We start from the raw sequence: 15,386 nt of genomic DNA, 5'->3' as shown, positions 1-15,386 counted from the left end.
ATATATATATATATATATGACATCTCCTAATTCCTCTAGATTACAAAAGCGAGGGAATAACCCTTTAAGTCTTCAAAATTTTGATCCAAGTTGACGCCATAAAAATGTAAGATATCATCCATCACTCCTCCGAACGATCATACGTTATTATGGTGACTGAAGGGATTATCCTTGGATATAAAATTTCAAACAAGGGAATAGAGGTGGATCAAGCTAAAGTTGAAGTAATTAAAAAATTACCACCACCTGTCAATGTTAAGGCAATCAGAAGCTTTCTAGGGCATGCAGGATTCTATAGGAGGTTTATAAAGGATTTTTCAAAAATTGCAAAACCTCTGAGCAACCTGCTAGCTGCTGACATGCCATTTATGTTTGACACAGAGTGTCTGCAGGCGTTTGAAACTCTGAAAGCTAAGCTGGTCACAGCACCAGTTATTTCTGCACCAGACTGGACATTACCATTCGAACTAATGTGTGATGCCAGTGACCATGCCATTGGTGCAGTATTGGGGCAGAGGCATGACAAGCTTTTGCATGTCATTTATTATGCTAGCCGTGTTTTAAATGATGCCCAGAAAAATTACACAACCACAGAAAAAGAATTGCTTACAGTGGTTTATGCCATTGACAAGTTTAGATCATACTTAGTAGGATCAAAGGTGATTGTGTACACTGACCATGCTGCTCTTAAATATCTACTTACAAAGTAGGATTCAAAACCCAGGCTCATAAGATGGGTGTTGCTTCTGCAAGAGTTTGATATAGAAATAAAAGACAGAAAAGGGACAAAAAACCAAGTGGCTGATCATCTATCCCGGATAGAACCAGTAGAAGGGGCGTCCATTCCCTCTATTGAGATCTCTGAAACCTTTCTGGATGAGCAATTGTTTGCCATTCAGGAAACACCATGGTTTGCAGACATTGCAAACTATAAAGCTGCAAGATTCATACCCAAGGAGTACAGCAGGCAACAAAAGAAAAAATTAATTACTGATGCAAAGTACTACTTGTGGGATGAACCCTATCTCTTTAAGAGATGTGCAGACGGAATAATCCGTAGGTGTGTGCCTAGAGAAGAAGCACAGGAGATCTTAGGGTATTGCCATGGGTCATAATATGGAGGCCATTTCGGAGGTGAGCGAACAGCCACCAAGGTCCTCCAATGTGGCTTCTACTGGCCTACCATCTATAAAGATTCCCGAGAGTTTGTACGTAACTGTGACAGTTGCCAGAGAGCTGGTAATCTGCCTCATGGTTATGCCATGCCTCAACAAGGAATCTTGGAGATTGAGTTGTTTGATGTATGGGGTATTGTTCCGAGGGTTACCTGAAACTGTAGGTCGATCTCGGATGAGATCTTCTGTGCTGGTCGGAGATGACGTATCCGACTGGTGGGTGACGGCTGGAGTTGTTGTGTCCGACTTATTGGACTGGATGCGCTGCTGATCCTTCGTCACCGGAGGGTGGTGGTACCTTCAAGGGACTCCGATGCTTAAGTTAGCAAGGGTATTAAGCAGGTTTTTAGTAGAATCAGAGTATGAGTTATACCTGGGTGCTCCAGTGTATTTATAATAGTGTGGAGTGACCTTCTTAGATAAGATAAGTTAGTTATTTTATCTTATCTTATCTTATCTTTGAGTGAGGTCAGCTTATCTTCAAGGGAACCGCCCTTCTCTCTGTAGGCTTGGGATGCCTTTGGATTTGGGTCGTATTCCTCAAGTTGGGCCCCTTTTTGGGCTTTCCTGTCGATTAGGCCGAGCTCTTTGAGTAGAGGTCGGATAGCCTGACCTGAAGAGGTCGGTCGCTTTGTTACTGAACATCCCGGATCGGATAGCTCGACCCAGGGTGTGAACAGGTATTGACTTCATGGGGCCTTTCCCACCATCATACTCAAACACTTATATTCTGGTGGCAGTCGACTATGTATCCAAATGGGTAGAGGCCGTTGCCACACCCACTAATGATACTAAGACAGTGCTGAAGTTCCTCCAGAAACATATCTTCAGCAGGTTTGGTGTCCCTAGAGTACTAATCAGTGATGGGGGCACTCACTTCTGCAACAAACAGCTTTACTCTGCTATGGTCTGGTATGGCATTAGCCACAAGGTGGTAACTCCATATCATCCACAGACAAATAGGCAAGCTGAAGTCTCTAATAGAGAACTAAAAAGAATCCTGGAACGAACTGTAAGTACCCGTAGAAAGGATTGGGCGAGAAGCTTGGATGATGCTCTGTGGGCTTACAGAACAGCATTCAAGACTCCTATAAGGACCTCTCCATACCAGCTTGTGTATGTAAGGCCTGTCATCTGCCCGTAGAATTGGAGCATAAGGCTTACTGGGCAACCAGATTCCTAAACTTTGATGCCAAATTAGCTGGAGAAAAAAGATTGCTCCAGCTGAATGAGCTAGAGGAATTCAGACTCATTGCTTTCGAAAATGTCAAGCTTTACAAGGAGAAAGCAAAAAGGTGGCATGACAGAAACCTGTTCTCTAGAGTCTTTGAACCAGGACAGAAGATTCTGTTGTTTAACTCTAGGCTCAGACTATTCCCCGGGAAACTGAAATCCCGGTGGAGGGGACCATATGTGATTACAAGTGTGTCACCATATGGCTATGTGGAGCTTCAAGACATTGATTCTAATAAGAAGTTCATTGTTAATGGACATAGAATCAAGCATTATCTTGAAGACAATGTTGAGCAAGAGTGCTTAAGGTTGAGGCTAGATTAAAAGCTCAGCAAGGTCCAGCTAAAGACAATAAAGAAGCGCTTGCTGGGAGGCAACCCAGCCATTAGCAAAACCTATTTTTATTTAAATAATAATTATACGAGTTTAATATAAATAATCTTCAAGGTAAAGTATCAATTGCATAAGTTCACAGGGTTACAGAAGGATTCAGAGTACAAAACAGGAAAAAGGAGCTCAATGGCAAGAAAACGCCAGTAAGAGGTACAATTGGGCGTTAAACGCCCAAAAGAAGCTACAGATGGGCGTTAAACGCCCAAAACAAGCAGCAGTTGGGCGTTTAACACCAGGATTGTGGAGGGGAGGAAGTTTTTGTTCCCAACTTGATTTTTTTCAAATTTTCATATTTCCATCCATATTTTCTTGCATAAACATGTTCCCATACTTTCTTTTTTTTTTAAAACTCTTTTCCAAAAATATTAAAAATATCTTAATCCTAAAATTACATCTTTCTCAATTCTTTTTCAACCTCTTCTCAAATATTTTTCAAAACAAATCTATCTTTTTCAAAATTTTTTCAAACTCATCAATATCTTTTTCAAATCTTCACAATATTTTTAAAAACAAATCTATCTTTTTCAAATATCTTTCGTATCTTTTCAATTTTAAATTACATCTATTTCTATCATATCTTTTTCAAAAATTTTCGAAAACCCACCCCCCTTCCCTTTAAATCCTCGTTCGGCCTCCCTCCTCTCCTCCATAATTCGAACTTGGCTCTCCCTATATCCCTCTCCTTTCCTTTCTTTTGCTTGAGGACAAGCAAACCTCTAAGTTTGGTGTGTTTATCCATGATCACTAAGCCAATACCCACCAAGATCATGGCTCTTAAGGGAAAACAAACCACCTCAAGACGCAAGAAAGAGAATATTCCAAAACCACTTTGGAATCAAGGAAAGTTCTTAACCAAAGAACATTCAGACCATTACTACAAAATAATGGGTCTAAGGTCAGTGATCCCAGAAGTTAAATTCGATTTGAAAGAAGACGAATATCCGAAACAGGAGCTGGGAAATCCTAGCTAATCTTGAGACAAAGGTGGGAAGAAACATGGTTCAGAAATTCTACTCTAATCTGTGGCAGGCAGACAGACAGAGAATAGCTGGAACCGCATTCTATGACTATCGAACTCTGGTCAGAGGGAAGATTGTTCACACCCACCCTGACAAAATAAGGGAGATCTTCAAGCTGCCTCAACTGCAAGATGACCCGGACTCCTTTAATAGGAGAATGATGAGACCCAATAAGAGCTTAGACAAAATTCTAGAGGACATATGCCTCCCTGGAGCCAAATACACAACCAACACAAAGGGTGTCCCAAACCAACTCAAGAGAGGAGATCTCAAACCAGTCGCCAGAGGCTGGCTGGACTTCATTGGGCGTTCTATACTGCCCACTAGCAACCGCTCTGAAGTCACCATCAAAAGAACAGTGATGATTCATTGAATTATGTTGGAAAAAGAAGTGGAAGTTCATCAGCTGATTTCTTGTGAGCTCTACACAATTGCAAACAAGAACTCCAAAGATGCCAAATTGGCTTATCCAAGCTTAATCTTTCTGCTATGTAAAGATGCTGGGGTAAAAATGGGAGTAGATGAGTATATCTCAGTTGAGCAACCAATCACCAAAAAGTCAATGGAAGGACAAGTGCAGGACGACCCCATCAAGAGGAGAGCACAGGAGTTCCTCCCGAAAATTCCTCAATTTGAATATTGGGGGCGCCTAGAAGCATCTATCACCAAGTTACAAGAAGCTATGGATCAACTGAAGGAAGAACAGCAAAATCAAAACAGCATGCTCTGCAAACTGCTTAGGGAACAAGAAGAGCAAGGGCGTGAACTGAAGGAACTAAAGCACCAGAAGCTATCTCTTGAAGGACCAAGCACCCCACAGACTAAAGAGGCATCTACCTCCCAAAATAAAGGTTGTTGAGTCCTAATTCTGTGATAACCTTTTATCCATTTTAAAAGTACATGAGTATTAGAATTAGAGTCATTTGTCTTTATGTCCTTAATTTCCTTTCTTTTATTACTAATTGTCTGCTTTTTATGCCTATTTTATATTATTTCTATTAAATAATAAATAAAGATTAGAGTCTATGCCTTAAAGTTATGAATGTCCTATGAATCCATCACCTTTATTAAATGAAAAATATTTTAATTACAAAAGAACAAGAAGTACATGATTTCAAATTCATCCTTGAAATTAGTTTAATTATTTTGATGTGGTGACAATACTTTTTGCTCTCTGAATGAATGCTTGAACAATGCATATGTCTTTTGAAATTTGTTGTTTATGAATGTTAAAATTGTTGGCTCTTGAAAGAATGATGAAAAAGAGAAATGTTATTGATAATCTGAAAAATCATAAAGTTGATTCTTGAAGCAAGAAAAAGCAGTGAATACAAAAGCTTGCCAAAAAAAAAAAGAAAAGAAAAGAAAAATGGGGAAAAAAAGAAAAAAAGAAAAAGAAAAAGAAAAAGCAAGCAGAAAAAGCCAAAAGCTCTTTAAACCAAAAGGCAAGGGTAAAAAGGATCCAAGACTTTGAGCATCAGTGGATAGGAAGGCCTAAAGGAATAAAATCCTGGCCTAAGCGGCTAAACCAAGCTGTCCCTAACCATGTGCTTGTGGCGTGAAGGTGTCAAGTGAAAACTTGAGACTGAGCGGTTAAAGTCGAGGTCCAAAGCAAAAACAGAGTGTGCTTAAGAACCCTAGACACTTCTAATTGGGGACTCTAGCAAACCTGAGTCACAATCTGAAAAGGTTCACCCAATTATGTGTCTGTGGCATTTATGTATCCGGTGGTAATACTGGAAAACAAAGTGCTTAGGGCCACGGCCAAGACTCATAAAGTAGTTGTGTTCAAGAATCAACATACTGAACTAGGAGAATCAATAACACTATCTGAATTCTGAGTTCCTATAGATGTCAATCATTCTAAAGTTCAAGGGATAAAGTGAGATGCCAAAACTGTTCAGAGGTAAAAAGCTACTAGTCCCGCTCATCTGATTGGAGCTAAGTTTCATTGATATTTTGAAATTTATAGTGTATTCTCTTCTTTTCATCCTATTTGATTTTCAGTTGCTTGGGGACAAGCAACAATTTAAGTTTGGTGTTGTGATGAGCAGATAATTTATACACTTTTTGGCATTGTTTTTACATAGTTTTTAGTGTGATTTAATTAGTTTTTAGTATATTTTTATTAGTTTTTAAATAAAAATCACATTTTTGGACTTTACTATGAGTTTGTGTGTTTTTCTATGATTTCAGGTAATTTTTGGCTGAAATTGAGGGACTTGAGAAAAATCTGATTCAGAGGCTGAAAAAGGACTGCAGATGCTGTTGGATTCTGACTTCCCTGCACTCAAAATGGATTTTCTAGAGCTACACAAACCCAAATGGCACGCTCTTAATTGCGTTGGAAAGTAGACATCCAGGGCTTTTCAGCAATATATAATAGTCCATACTTTGCTCAAAGATAAAAGACGTAAACTGGCGTTCAATGCTAGTTCCATGTTACATTCTGGCGTTAAACGCCAGAAACAGGTTACAAGTTGGAGTTAAACGCCCAAAACAGGCTACAACCTAGCGTTTAACTCCAAAAATAGCCTAGGCACGTGTAAAGCTCAAGTCTCAGCCCCAGCACACACCAAGTGGACCCCGAAAGTGGATTTTTGCACTATCTATCGTAGTTTACTCATTTTCTGTAAACCTAGGTTACTAGTTTAGTATTTAAACAACTTTTACAGATTTATTATGTACCTCATGACATTTTCACGTTTTACATTGTATCTCTACGGCATGAGTCTCTAAACTCCATGATTGGGGGTGAGGAGCTCTGCTGTGTCTCGATGAATTAATGCAATTACTTCTGTTTTCTATTCAAACACGCTTGTTTCTATTCTAAGATATTCACTCGTACTTAACCATGATGAATGTGATTATCCATGACACTCATCATCATTCTCAACCTATGAACGCGTGCCTGACAACCACTTCCGTTCTACCTTAGATTGAGTGTGTATCTCTCAGCCTCTTAGTTCATGATCAGAGTCTTCGTGGTATAGGCTAGAATTATTGGCAGCTATTCCTGAGATCCGGAAAGTCTAAACCTTGTTTGTGATATTCCGAGTAGGATCAGGGAAGGGATAACTGTGAAGAGTTTCAAACTCACGAGTGTTGGGCGTAGTGACAGACGCAAAAGAATCAACGGATTCTATTCCAACATGAGTGAGAACCGACAGATGATTAGCCGTGCGGTGACAACGCATTTGGACCATTTTCACTGAGAGGATGGATGGTAGCCATTAACAACGGTGATCCACCAACATACAGCTTTCCATGGAAGGAGACTTACGTGCGTGAAGAAGAAGACAGTAGGAAAGCAGAGATTCAGAAGGCAGAGCATCTCTAAAACCTCAATCTGTTCTCCATTACTGCATACAAGTACTATTTAATTTATGCTTTTTACTCTTCATAAATATAATCACTCTTATTATTGATCTCCTGACTAAGAATTACAAAATAACCATAGCTTGCTTCAAGCCGACAATCTCCGTGGGATCGACCCTTACTCACGTAAGGTATTACTTGGACAACCCAGTACACTTGCTGGTTGGTGGTATGAGTTGTGAAAAGTGTGATTTACAATTCGTGCACCAATGCACATTAGCCATAGCGTTCCACTTCCATTGAGCCATAGCCTTCCACCTCCATATGAGCAAGGTGAACAGCCCTCACATACTGCCGGCAATGTGAACAGCCCCTCTCATTGACAAATAGTGTTACAATTCCGTAGGAGAAAGGTGTAGGTGTCCCCGTTGAAGGCAATTGGACCACATTGCATTGATGGATCCATCAATTTGTGAAGAAGGATCGTATGGCACTTCATATGATGTGAGTGATCATTCTAATTACATTGATGTCAATATCCCGTCTCTGAGTGAAGATGACACTCAACGTGTAGACAAGTTAAATTGTGTATAGTAGTATAATTGGTCATGTGTCTTTGCAACGTGTTTTTTATTTTATTTTTGGAGTTTTGATAGTGATACTCTTTGTTGGAAGGATTGTGATTTTGTTCATTTAATTAGAATTGCTGTGGATATTCTTTCTTTCTTTTATGCTAGCATGATGCTACGATTTCGACATATGATGTGTTTTTTTAATTCTTTTTGTTCACCATGTTGCTTTGATGTTTGCAACTTTAATTAGATTTTTATTCTCTAGATATTAACATGGATAGTGTTGTTTTAAATCAGTGTACTTTTGTTTGTTTATTAATTAGTGTTATCAATGAATAAGTGTTGTTCACCATGTTACTTTGATGTTTGCAACTTTAATTAGATTTTTATTTTCTAGATATTAACATGGATAGTCTTGTTTTAAATCAGTGTACTTTTGTTTGTTTATTAATTAGTGTTATCAATGAATAAGTGGATGTTGGAAGAGTTTTTACGAGTGTTGAATAGTGGATGGTTATCTTTTTTTGTGATATGTTCTTTGTTTTCAATTTTAGGAAGAAAAATTTGTAGACTTTATTGAGTTAGAGGATGATGCTACGGAATTGATTCATAAGGTGCAAAATTTATTCTATTGTTAATACAATACTAACAAGTTATTGGAAATTAATTATTTAAGTTTGTTCGGTGTTGAATTTGTGTTGTTTGAATGGATTTGTAGGAGAAAATCCCGTACGTAGGATTGCAATTTGTTTCATTGTAGCGGGCACAAGCGTTTTATTCTAATTATGCAAAGAAAGTTGGGTTCGTGATTAGGATTAGGAATACCAACTTTGACAAGACAAGAAAGGAATCAAGGATACCCATTAACCAATCGATACATTGCAATCGTGAATGTTATCGGGAGTTTCGAGTGAAGGCAGCATCTCGGATAAAGAAAATAACAACCACGAGATGTAGAGCAAGTATGTACGTGATGTTTGATAGGCAGAAGGATAATTGGATGGTGTCCAAATTAAAATTGAAGCATACCCACCCATGCTCTGCTAAGCAAGCTGTCAATTACCACGAGTATAGAAAACTGACCATGCATGCCAAGTATGTGATTCAGGACAACGATGAGGCTAGCATACGATAACTTCTATCAACATAAGACGCGGCCATTAGAAACAAATAAACTGATAAATTAGAATAAAAGTACAAATTTCTGAATGATATAGTACCGGCTTTTCCATGTCTTGAAGTTGATTTCTGGCAAAAGACCAAAAATTAATTTCAGGTATGAAGTTGTCTTTTATTCCCCCAAACTCAACAAAGCCAGTGGTACAAGAATAGGAAAAAATAAAATCATTATACATCAACCTCTATTAATGAAATGGAGAATAAAGAACACTGAAATAAACTAAATAAATTCAGTTTGGGATAACTATACATTTAATTTCAACCGTGGGACGGTTCATAAAAATTTACTTTGGTCAGAAGACACACCTATTTTAAGAGAATTTAACGCATTGCAACCAGTTAAGCGCAACATTATAAACCAAAATACATTCAGCCACCAAAGAAAACCAAGTTTCACTGTTTGTGTTTTCTAGATTAACTAAGTCACAAGAACAACAAAAAGGAGACATAAAGTAATTCAATAACAACATCTAGTGATCAAAGAATTATTATAACGCTAAAGACACAATTAACATATAGGTGTGCACATTAATATGACCAGAATTAGAATTACAACCATGAAAACTATATTATTAGAGTTCAGATAAAGGAGAACTACTCTAAAACACAACACCAGATAGTAGCAATGGTACCAAAATCTAAAGATAATAAAACAAAACTGAGATAGTGGTATTTATTACTATTCAAAGACAAAAAGGAGTGTTTTTTTACTAGAAACCACCTATATGTATATATGTTTAGTAATAGAATCTATCTTAATAAGCAAAAGGGTTACGATGGATACTATAATGTAGTTAAGGTGGTTCTGAAACATGTTTTAATGAGATGATTATGACTTATCAAAACAACGACAATATAGGCATAGACAGCAGGCAACATAGCAGCTTCGAATCTCATTTTAGGCAAAATCAACAAAATACATTCAATTTTTCATAACCCACAACTAATTTGAAATATGGAATGGCGCATAAAAAGTAAATTTGATCATAAGACACACCAATTTTATGTAGAATTTACACAATTGCACCTGTTGCTCGCTAGACCATAAACCAAATAACAACTCACCAATAAAAAGTTTCAACATCCAACTACTTATTTTTGGTTAATCAACACAATCAAAGGTCAAAGGATTAATTGGTTTTCCACATGTAGTCATTCAAAAACAACATCCATTAACCATATTCACATCATCGAACAACTAACGTAACAAAACAAAGACTAATCAATGACAACCAACATATTAGTTGAACCAAGGAGCGGTCCATGAAAATTAACTTTTAATCAGCAGTATAAATCATCACAAAACATCACTCTAAACACACATATGAAGTAATGTTCAATTGCTGCGATTACAACTAATACTTTCCCTTTTCCTTTTTCTTTTAACTCAGTAGTACAAAACATCACTCCTAATTTACAGTGATAGCTACCAGATATTTTCAAAACCCAATTATACATTGATCACATTCAAAATTAAATTCAACCCAGACATATAAACACATACTAATTTATTCTCCATTTTTCTAAAAGAATCCACAAATTCAAGGAACTATGTTGTATGAATGTCAAACCCTATGACATGCTCATAAATCAAACCCGGAACAAGCTATGTTTATGAAAACTGTGAAGTACCACTAACCTCTTATTGCAGCGCCGGTGCCCGGTGCTAAAAGAAAGACACGTTGTGTGAGGGGGCTCAGACACAAGGCAGGAAGCGGCGCTGGCTGGGGATGCATAGGTCAAATAGTAGAGGCGCTTGCTTGTTACTCGACGACGCAGGAAGACTTCAGCCGCGCCGTGTGTTGAGGCAGAGCAATAGGAGGCGCCGTCGGGTGGTACGCCAGACGGATGGATGCGTCTTCAGATGGGGGCCGACGATGACATGTAGAAGAAGCGGCGGCACTTGGGCGACTGCGTGGAGCAACTCACGAGGGTCGTTGTGTGGCGTTCCGGCGGCGTTGACTACCGTTGACGGTGGCAACCATCGAAGACTGCACGGCAGATGGGTTGTACGGCGCTGGAAGGGGGCGGTTGGGGGATGTGGCTGCACGGTAAAGGAGTGAGTAAATTAGGTTTACAATAGTAAATAAAAGATATTATGATTAACCTAGGTTAATTGGGAATGTGGCTTTTTGAATGAAATGGGTTTTGGGGTCCAACCCAATGAAAATTAGCAGGAGTTGACAAGACATTTATTGGTAACGTAGTAAAATTGAATTGGAATTGATTTGTTCTCCAAATTAAATTTTTTCTTTGAAATACATACAAAATAAGAACTAATTTAATCCTTCACTATTTAGATGATTTGATTTGAACGAACACGATTTGGTGTGTCAAGAATACAAAAGTCATATTTATTTTTTAGATATTAATATAAAAGAGAAGAATTTCAAAAAGAGAATAGGTGGTGGAGATGCGGCAGTGCAACGATTTGACGACCAGTGGCAATATCCAACCACTAGTGGTATTAGAAAACAAGAGTGCTAGAGAGCCAATAGATTTTGTTATTTGTAGTCATTAATTAATTATTATTAGTGTTTTTAATGGTATGAAATTACATCTAATGATGTGAAATTACTCATTTTTCTTTGATTAGTTAAGTGCTGGCTAAAATTTAATAAAAATACTGATTTCTAAACTTTCTCGTTAAAAAATAGTGAAAGATTATGTTGTAACTAAAGTATAAAAAAAATAAAATAATCAATTCAATTAAAAATTCTTAATGAAGTACATTCCGAATATAAATATTGATTTGTAAATCAATTTTATTAAATAAAAGATTCCGAACACAATATTTAAAATTTTAACTCAATTCATTTCGATTCAAATTAATTTAAGAAATAATTTATTCTGAATTAGTATATATATTTTCATCCTATTCCTATCAATATAAAAATCACATTCACGACGTAACCCATTAACTTTGTGGGCCCTATAATCCATTTTGCTCATTTAGTTGGGCTACAATGAAGTATAATTTGAACTTTCATCTAATATGGCTTCTTTGTCCAAATCACACTAAGAGTCTAAGACTCTGACTCATTAGGGGGTTATCTATATACTTAAGTATAAATAGTCTACTATAATTTTATCCTTAACCCATATACTCTGCCAAAATTTGATTCTCGCTCCATCCTCCAATATCCTCCACTACTAATTGCAAGAACTAACCACCCTTTTTCATAATGGGTAGTCCTACTTTTTGAAATGCCACAACCATTTAAGTAAAAGAGTTAGATTTGCCAATTCAATACCACTAACAACCATATCCCCTTGGCTTTTTTATTTTTGTATAACTTTCCACTCAACCATTGACAAACCCTGTTAATAATAAGTAAAATGATTACAATTCAATTTATTATGCGTCNAATAATTATAATAATGAAAGATAGTTTTTTTATAATTTAATTCAAACTATTTTTAGTGATAGGATTATTGAAAAAAAATATCAATCATTTGAAAAAATAGACAAAACTAGTATTTAAATTTATAACTCTGTATCAATTAATACAAATATTAATTCCGCTAAATATTGTCCATGAATTTTTAAGTAGTATTACCAAAAAAGGCTTCTCTTGTAACCAATCTAATACCTCTAACCCACAACTCAGCCATTTGCACCCCACCCTCACATACAAAATGCACTTCCTTATTCTTTGTAGTAACCACATGAAAAATTCCTGCTTCATCAACATCAAACTTCTTCCTTCTATTCCACCTAAATCTCTCACTTGCTCCAACCTTAGCATTTTCACAAACCACATTCCTTTTACTTGCTTTTCCCCACCTTAAAATCCCAGCAACCTTAACCATCCTGAGTTGTTTGCTATGCGGTGATCCTTTACCACACTTTGTGTGTTTCTTAACTCTACCACCACACAACACTAACCTTCTAGCTACCTCATCTAATATCAAAAACTCTGCTTCATTTCCATTTCCATTTTCTCTTGCTAGTGAAAGTGCTGTCTCATGCCTCTCATTCTCAACTTCACATTTGGCTCCAAATGAGATCAAAAGCTTACACATGTCGCCGCGGCAAGCTTTAGCCGCTAGCATCAATGGGGTGTATCCTTGTGAATCAAACGAATTCACATCATAATTCCCTTCTTTTAACAGCTTTTGAACAATGTCTATGGCTCCATATCTTGCTGCCCTGTGTAAAGGATTCACTTCGTTAGAACCTTCAATTTCACACCCTCTTTTAACCGCGAATTCAAGCATCACCTTTTGAAATGCTTCACCATTTTGGCTAACATCTATGAGGTTAAGTGCTGTCAAACCATACTTGTTTTTAAGCTCAAGTATGTCGGCGCCGGCGAAAAGAAGAAGCCTAAAAGCCTCAACATTACCCATAGCAGCCGCGATCATCGCGGCCGAGAAACCATTTTCATTTTGCTCATTCATATCAATGTTGCCATTCTCAATAAGTTTCTTAACACCCTCTATGTCATTCGCGCGAGTCGCAAACAACAAAGCAGAAAATCTCGAAGCATTGCTTGATTTAACAACCTTTCCTGATCTAATCACATCAAGGATTACTCTCTGGAACACATTACTCCATTGAACAGAATTCGCTATGGAAGCTAAACAATGACCAGATGAATTCACCAAACCCAAATCAGCACCTGATGATGCTAACACTTTAAGGCACTTCTCATGCTTATACCTTACACAAATCATTACTGCAGTGTCACCAGATTTTGTTCTTGAATCCAAGTCACACCCACCTTTAATCAAGCATTGAAGAATGCTGCATGATCCAAGCCTTGCAGCCATGTGAATTGGGTGCACATCCGTTTGCACCGGCGCTTCAACATTCGCGCCATTCTTTAGAAGTATGTTAAGAGCTTTCTCATTGTTGCAGATAATGGCATGGTGCAAGAGGGTTCTTCCAATGTGCAATGTATTTGGGGAAATATGGCTAAGAAGCATCTGCAATATAGAACCAGTGGATTCAAAATATTCCACAGCACACCATGTTATAGGGTATGCTTCGGCTAGACCAACACCAACTCGAAATTCTTCCCCTGTTTCTGTTTCCCATGACCATGCCCCTAGTTTCACCTTCATATCAAGCTTTACACCAACCTGTTTCCATAGTTATAGATCTTGAATAAGTAACCTTCTAAATAATTTGCATTCAATATAGAACAGTTTTACTAGGAACTAACTTTTTTTAACTAACAATCGGCCAAAACATATCGTTAAAAATCAGTAAGTTATATAATAATTGGAGTTACTTCAGTATCATAGCAATTTTCTTTTGTCCTAAGTGTGCTAACTGAGGATCATTACTGTGTGTGCAGTAACTATGATTGCTTCAAGAACTTAGAGATACACATTTGTGGAGGATGGATCTTTTTCATATGATATTTTTGTAAGACCTTATCGTTTTAGACTTGCATTTAATTAAATATCATAAGTAGCTGAGATGTTAAGACTGTAGGCATCTTAAAAAACTCCCATAATAGTATTATCTAAAATCTTCAGTTGATTAATCGGTTGCACATTTTTCGCATGTAATAATGTTAGTATTCATACTAATACAATCAGGAAAAGATTAATAGTTAAATTGGTTCTTGAAAGATAAGGTATTTTTTAAATTTATTTTTGGAAGATTTTCTTAATTAAATTGATCCATCAAAAATTAAAAATTAATTATATTTGTTCTTCAATCACTCCAGTAATAATTTTTGAATGATGTTGTGAAATATTTAATTCACAACATACATGATACTTGATAGTTGATATGTCTAATTGAATATTAACCAAATATATTTATGAAAATATATTTAGTTCTTTTCTCTAATTACATAAACCATATTCTCAATATAATCTAACGATTAAATTGATAGATTTTTAAATCATATTTAGTCAACGTCTAATTAAATATGTTAAGTATGCTATTAATTAACATTCCACATCATCAATTGTTGAGCGAAAGATTAATTTAATTGATAAAATCTTTTAAAAATAAATTTAAACAATGTCTCAATTTTCAAGAACTAATTCAACTGGTAACCTAAAGTGAAACCGAAGGATACCTGCAACAATAATCTGACAACATCAATCTGCCTGCTAACAACAGCAGCGAACAAAGCATTGCAATCAACATTGGCGTGGAGAAATGGCTTCGAAGATTGCAGCAATGTCCTATCAATTGCATTCACATCCACTCCATGCTGCAATGCGGAAAAATGTCATTATTTTTGTTATGGATAAATAATCAAACGTTGTTCACTTTCACCATATAATAAAAAGACGAAAATGCTTTTTTTACACTTAAGAAGTTTAGTATGTATTTAGAGAGTTATCATTAGATTAAGGTGAAGACTTCCGTGTACTTCTCCTTACGTGGAGTTACTAGTTAAAAATCATAAAATAATTTGACATATTTAAATAAATTATTAACTAATAATTTTTAATTAACAATTTTATATGAAAATAATTATATATAAATTTTAACTATAAATTAAACTATGAATTCTATTTATTTC

General features: G+C 36.5%; 1 protein-coding gene and 1 long non-coding RNA gene across 2 annotated transcripts in view; both read right to left on the bottom strand.

Moving 5' to 3' along the window:
* LOC107621713 lies at positions 8,053-11,140 on the bottom strand. Its single transcript, XR_001615901.2, has 2 exons — positions 10,529-11,140; positions 8,053-8,958 (listed from the first exon to the last, which is right to left on the bottom strand). It is a non-coding gene; the product is annotated as an uncharacterized LOC107621713 (long non-coding RNA).
* Positions 12,363-15,386, bottom strand: part of LOC107620167 (ankyrin-1-like) — a 5,652-nt gene continuing 2,628 nt past the window's right edge. Inside the window, exons 3-4 of the mRNA XM_016322375.2 lie at positions 14,934-15,071; positions 12,363-13,977 (exon numbers count right to left, since the gene is read on the bottom strand). Of these exons, the coding sequence (XP_016177861.1) occupies positions 12,436-13,977; positions 14,934-15,071 (1,680 nt within the window). The 3' untranslated portion in view covers positions 12,363-12,435. The remainder of the gene's footprint in view (positions 13,978-14,933; positions 15,072-15,386) is intronic.

Source organism: Arachis ipaensis, chromosome B10 (genome assembly GCF_000816755.2).
Source record: "Arachis ipaensis cultivar K30076 chromosome B10, Araip1.1, whole genome shotgun sequence".
Taxonomy (NCBI): Eukaryota; Viridiplantae; Streptophyta; class Magnoliopsida; order Fabales; family Fabaceae; genus Arachis; species Arachis ipaensis.
This window is presented reverse-complemented; position numbering and strand designations above follow the sequence as displayed.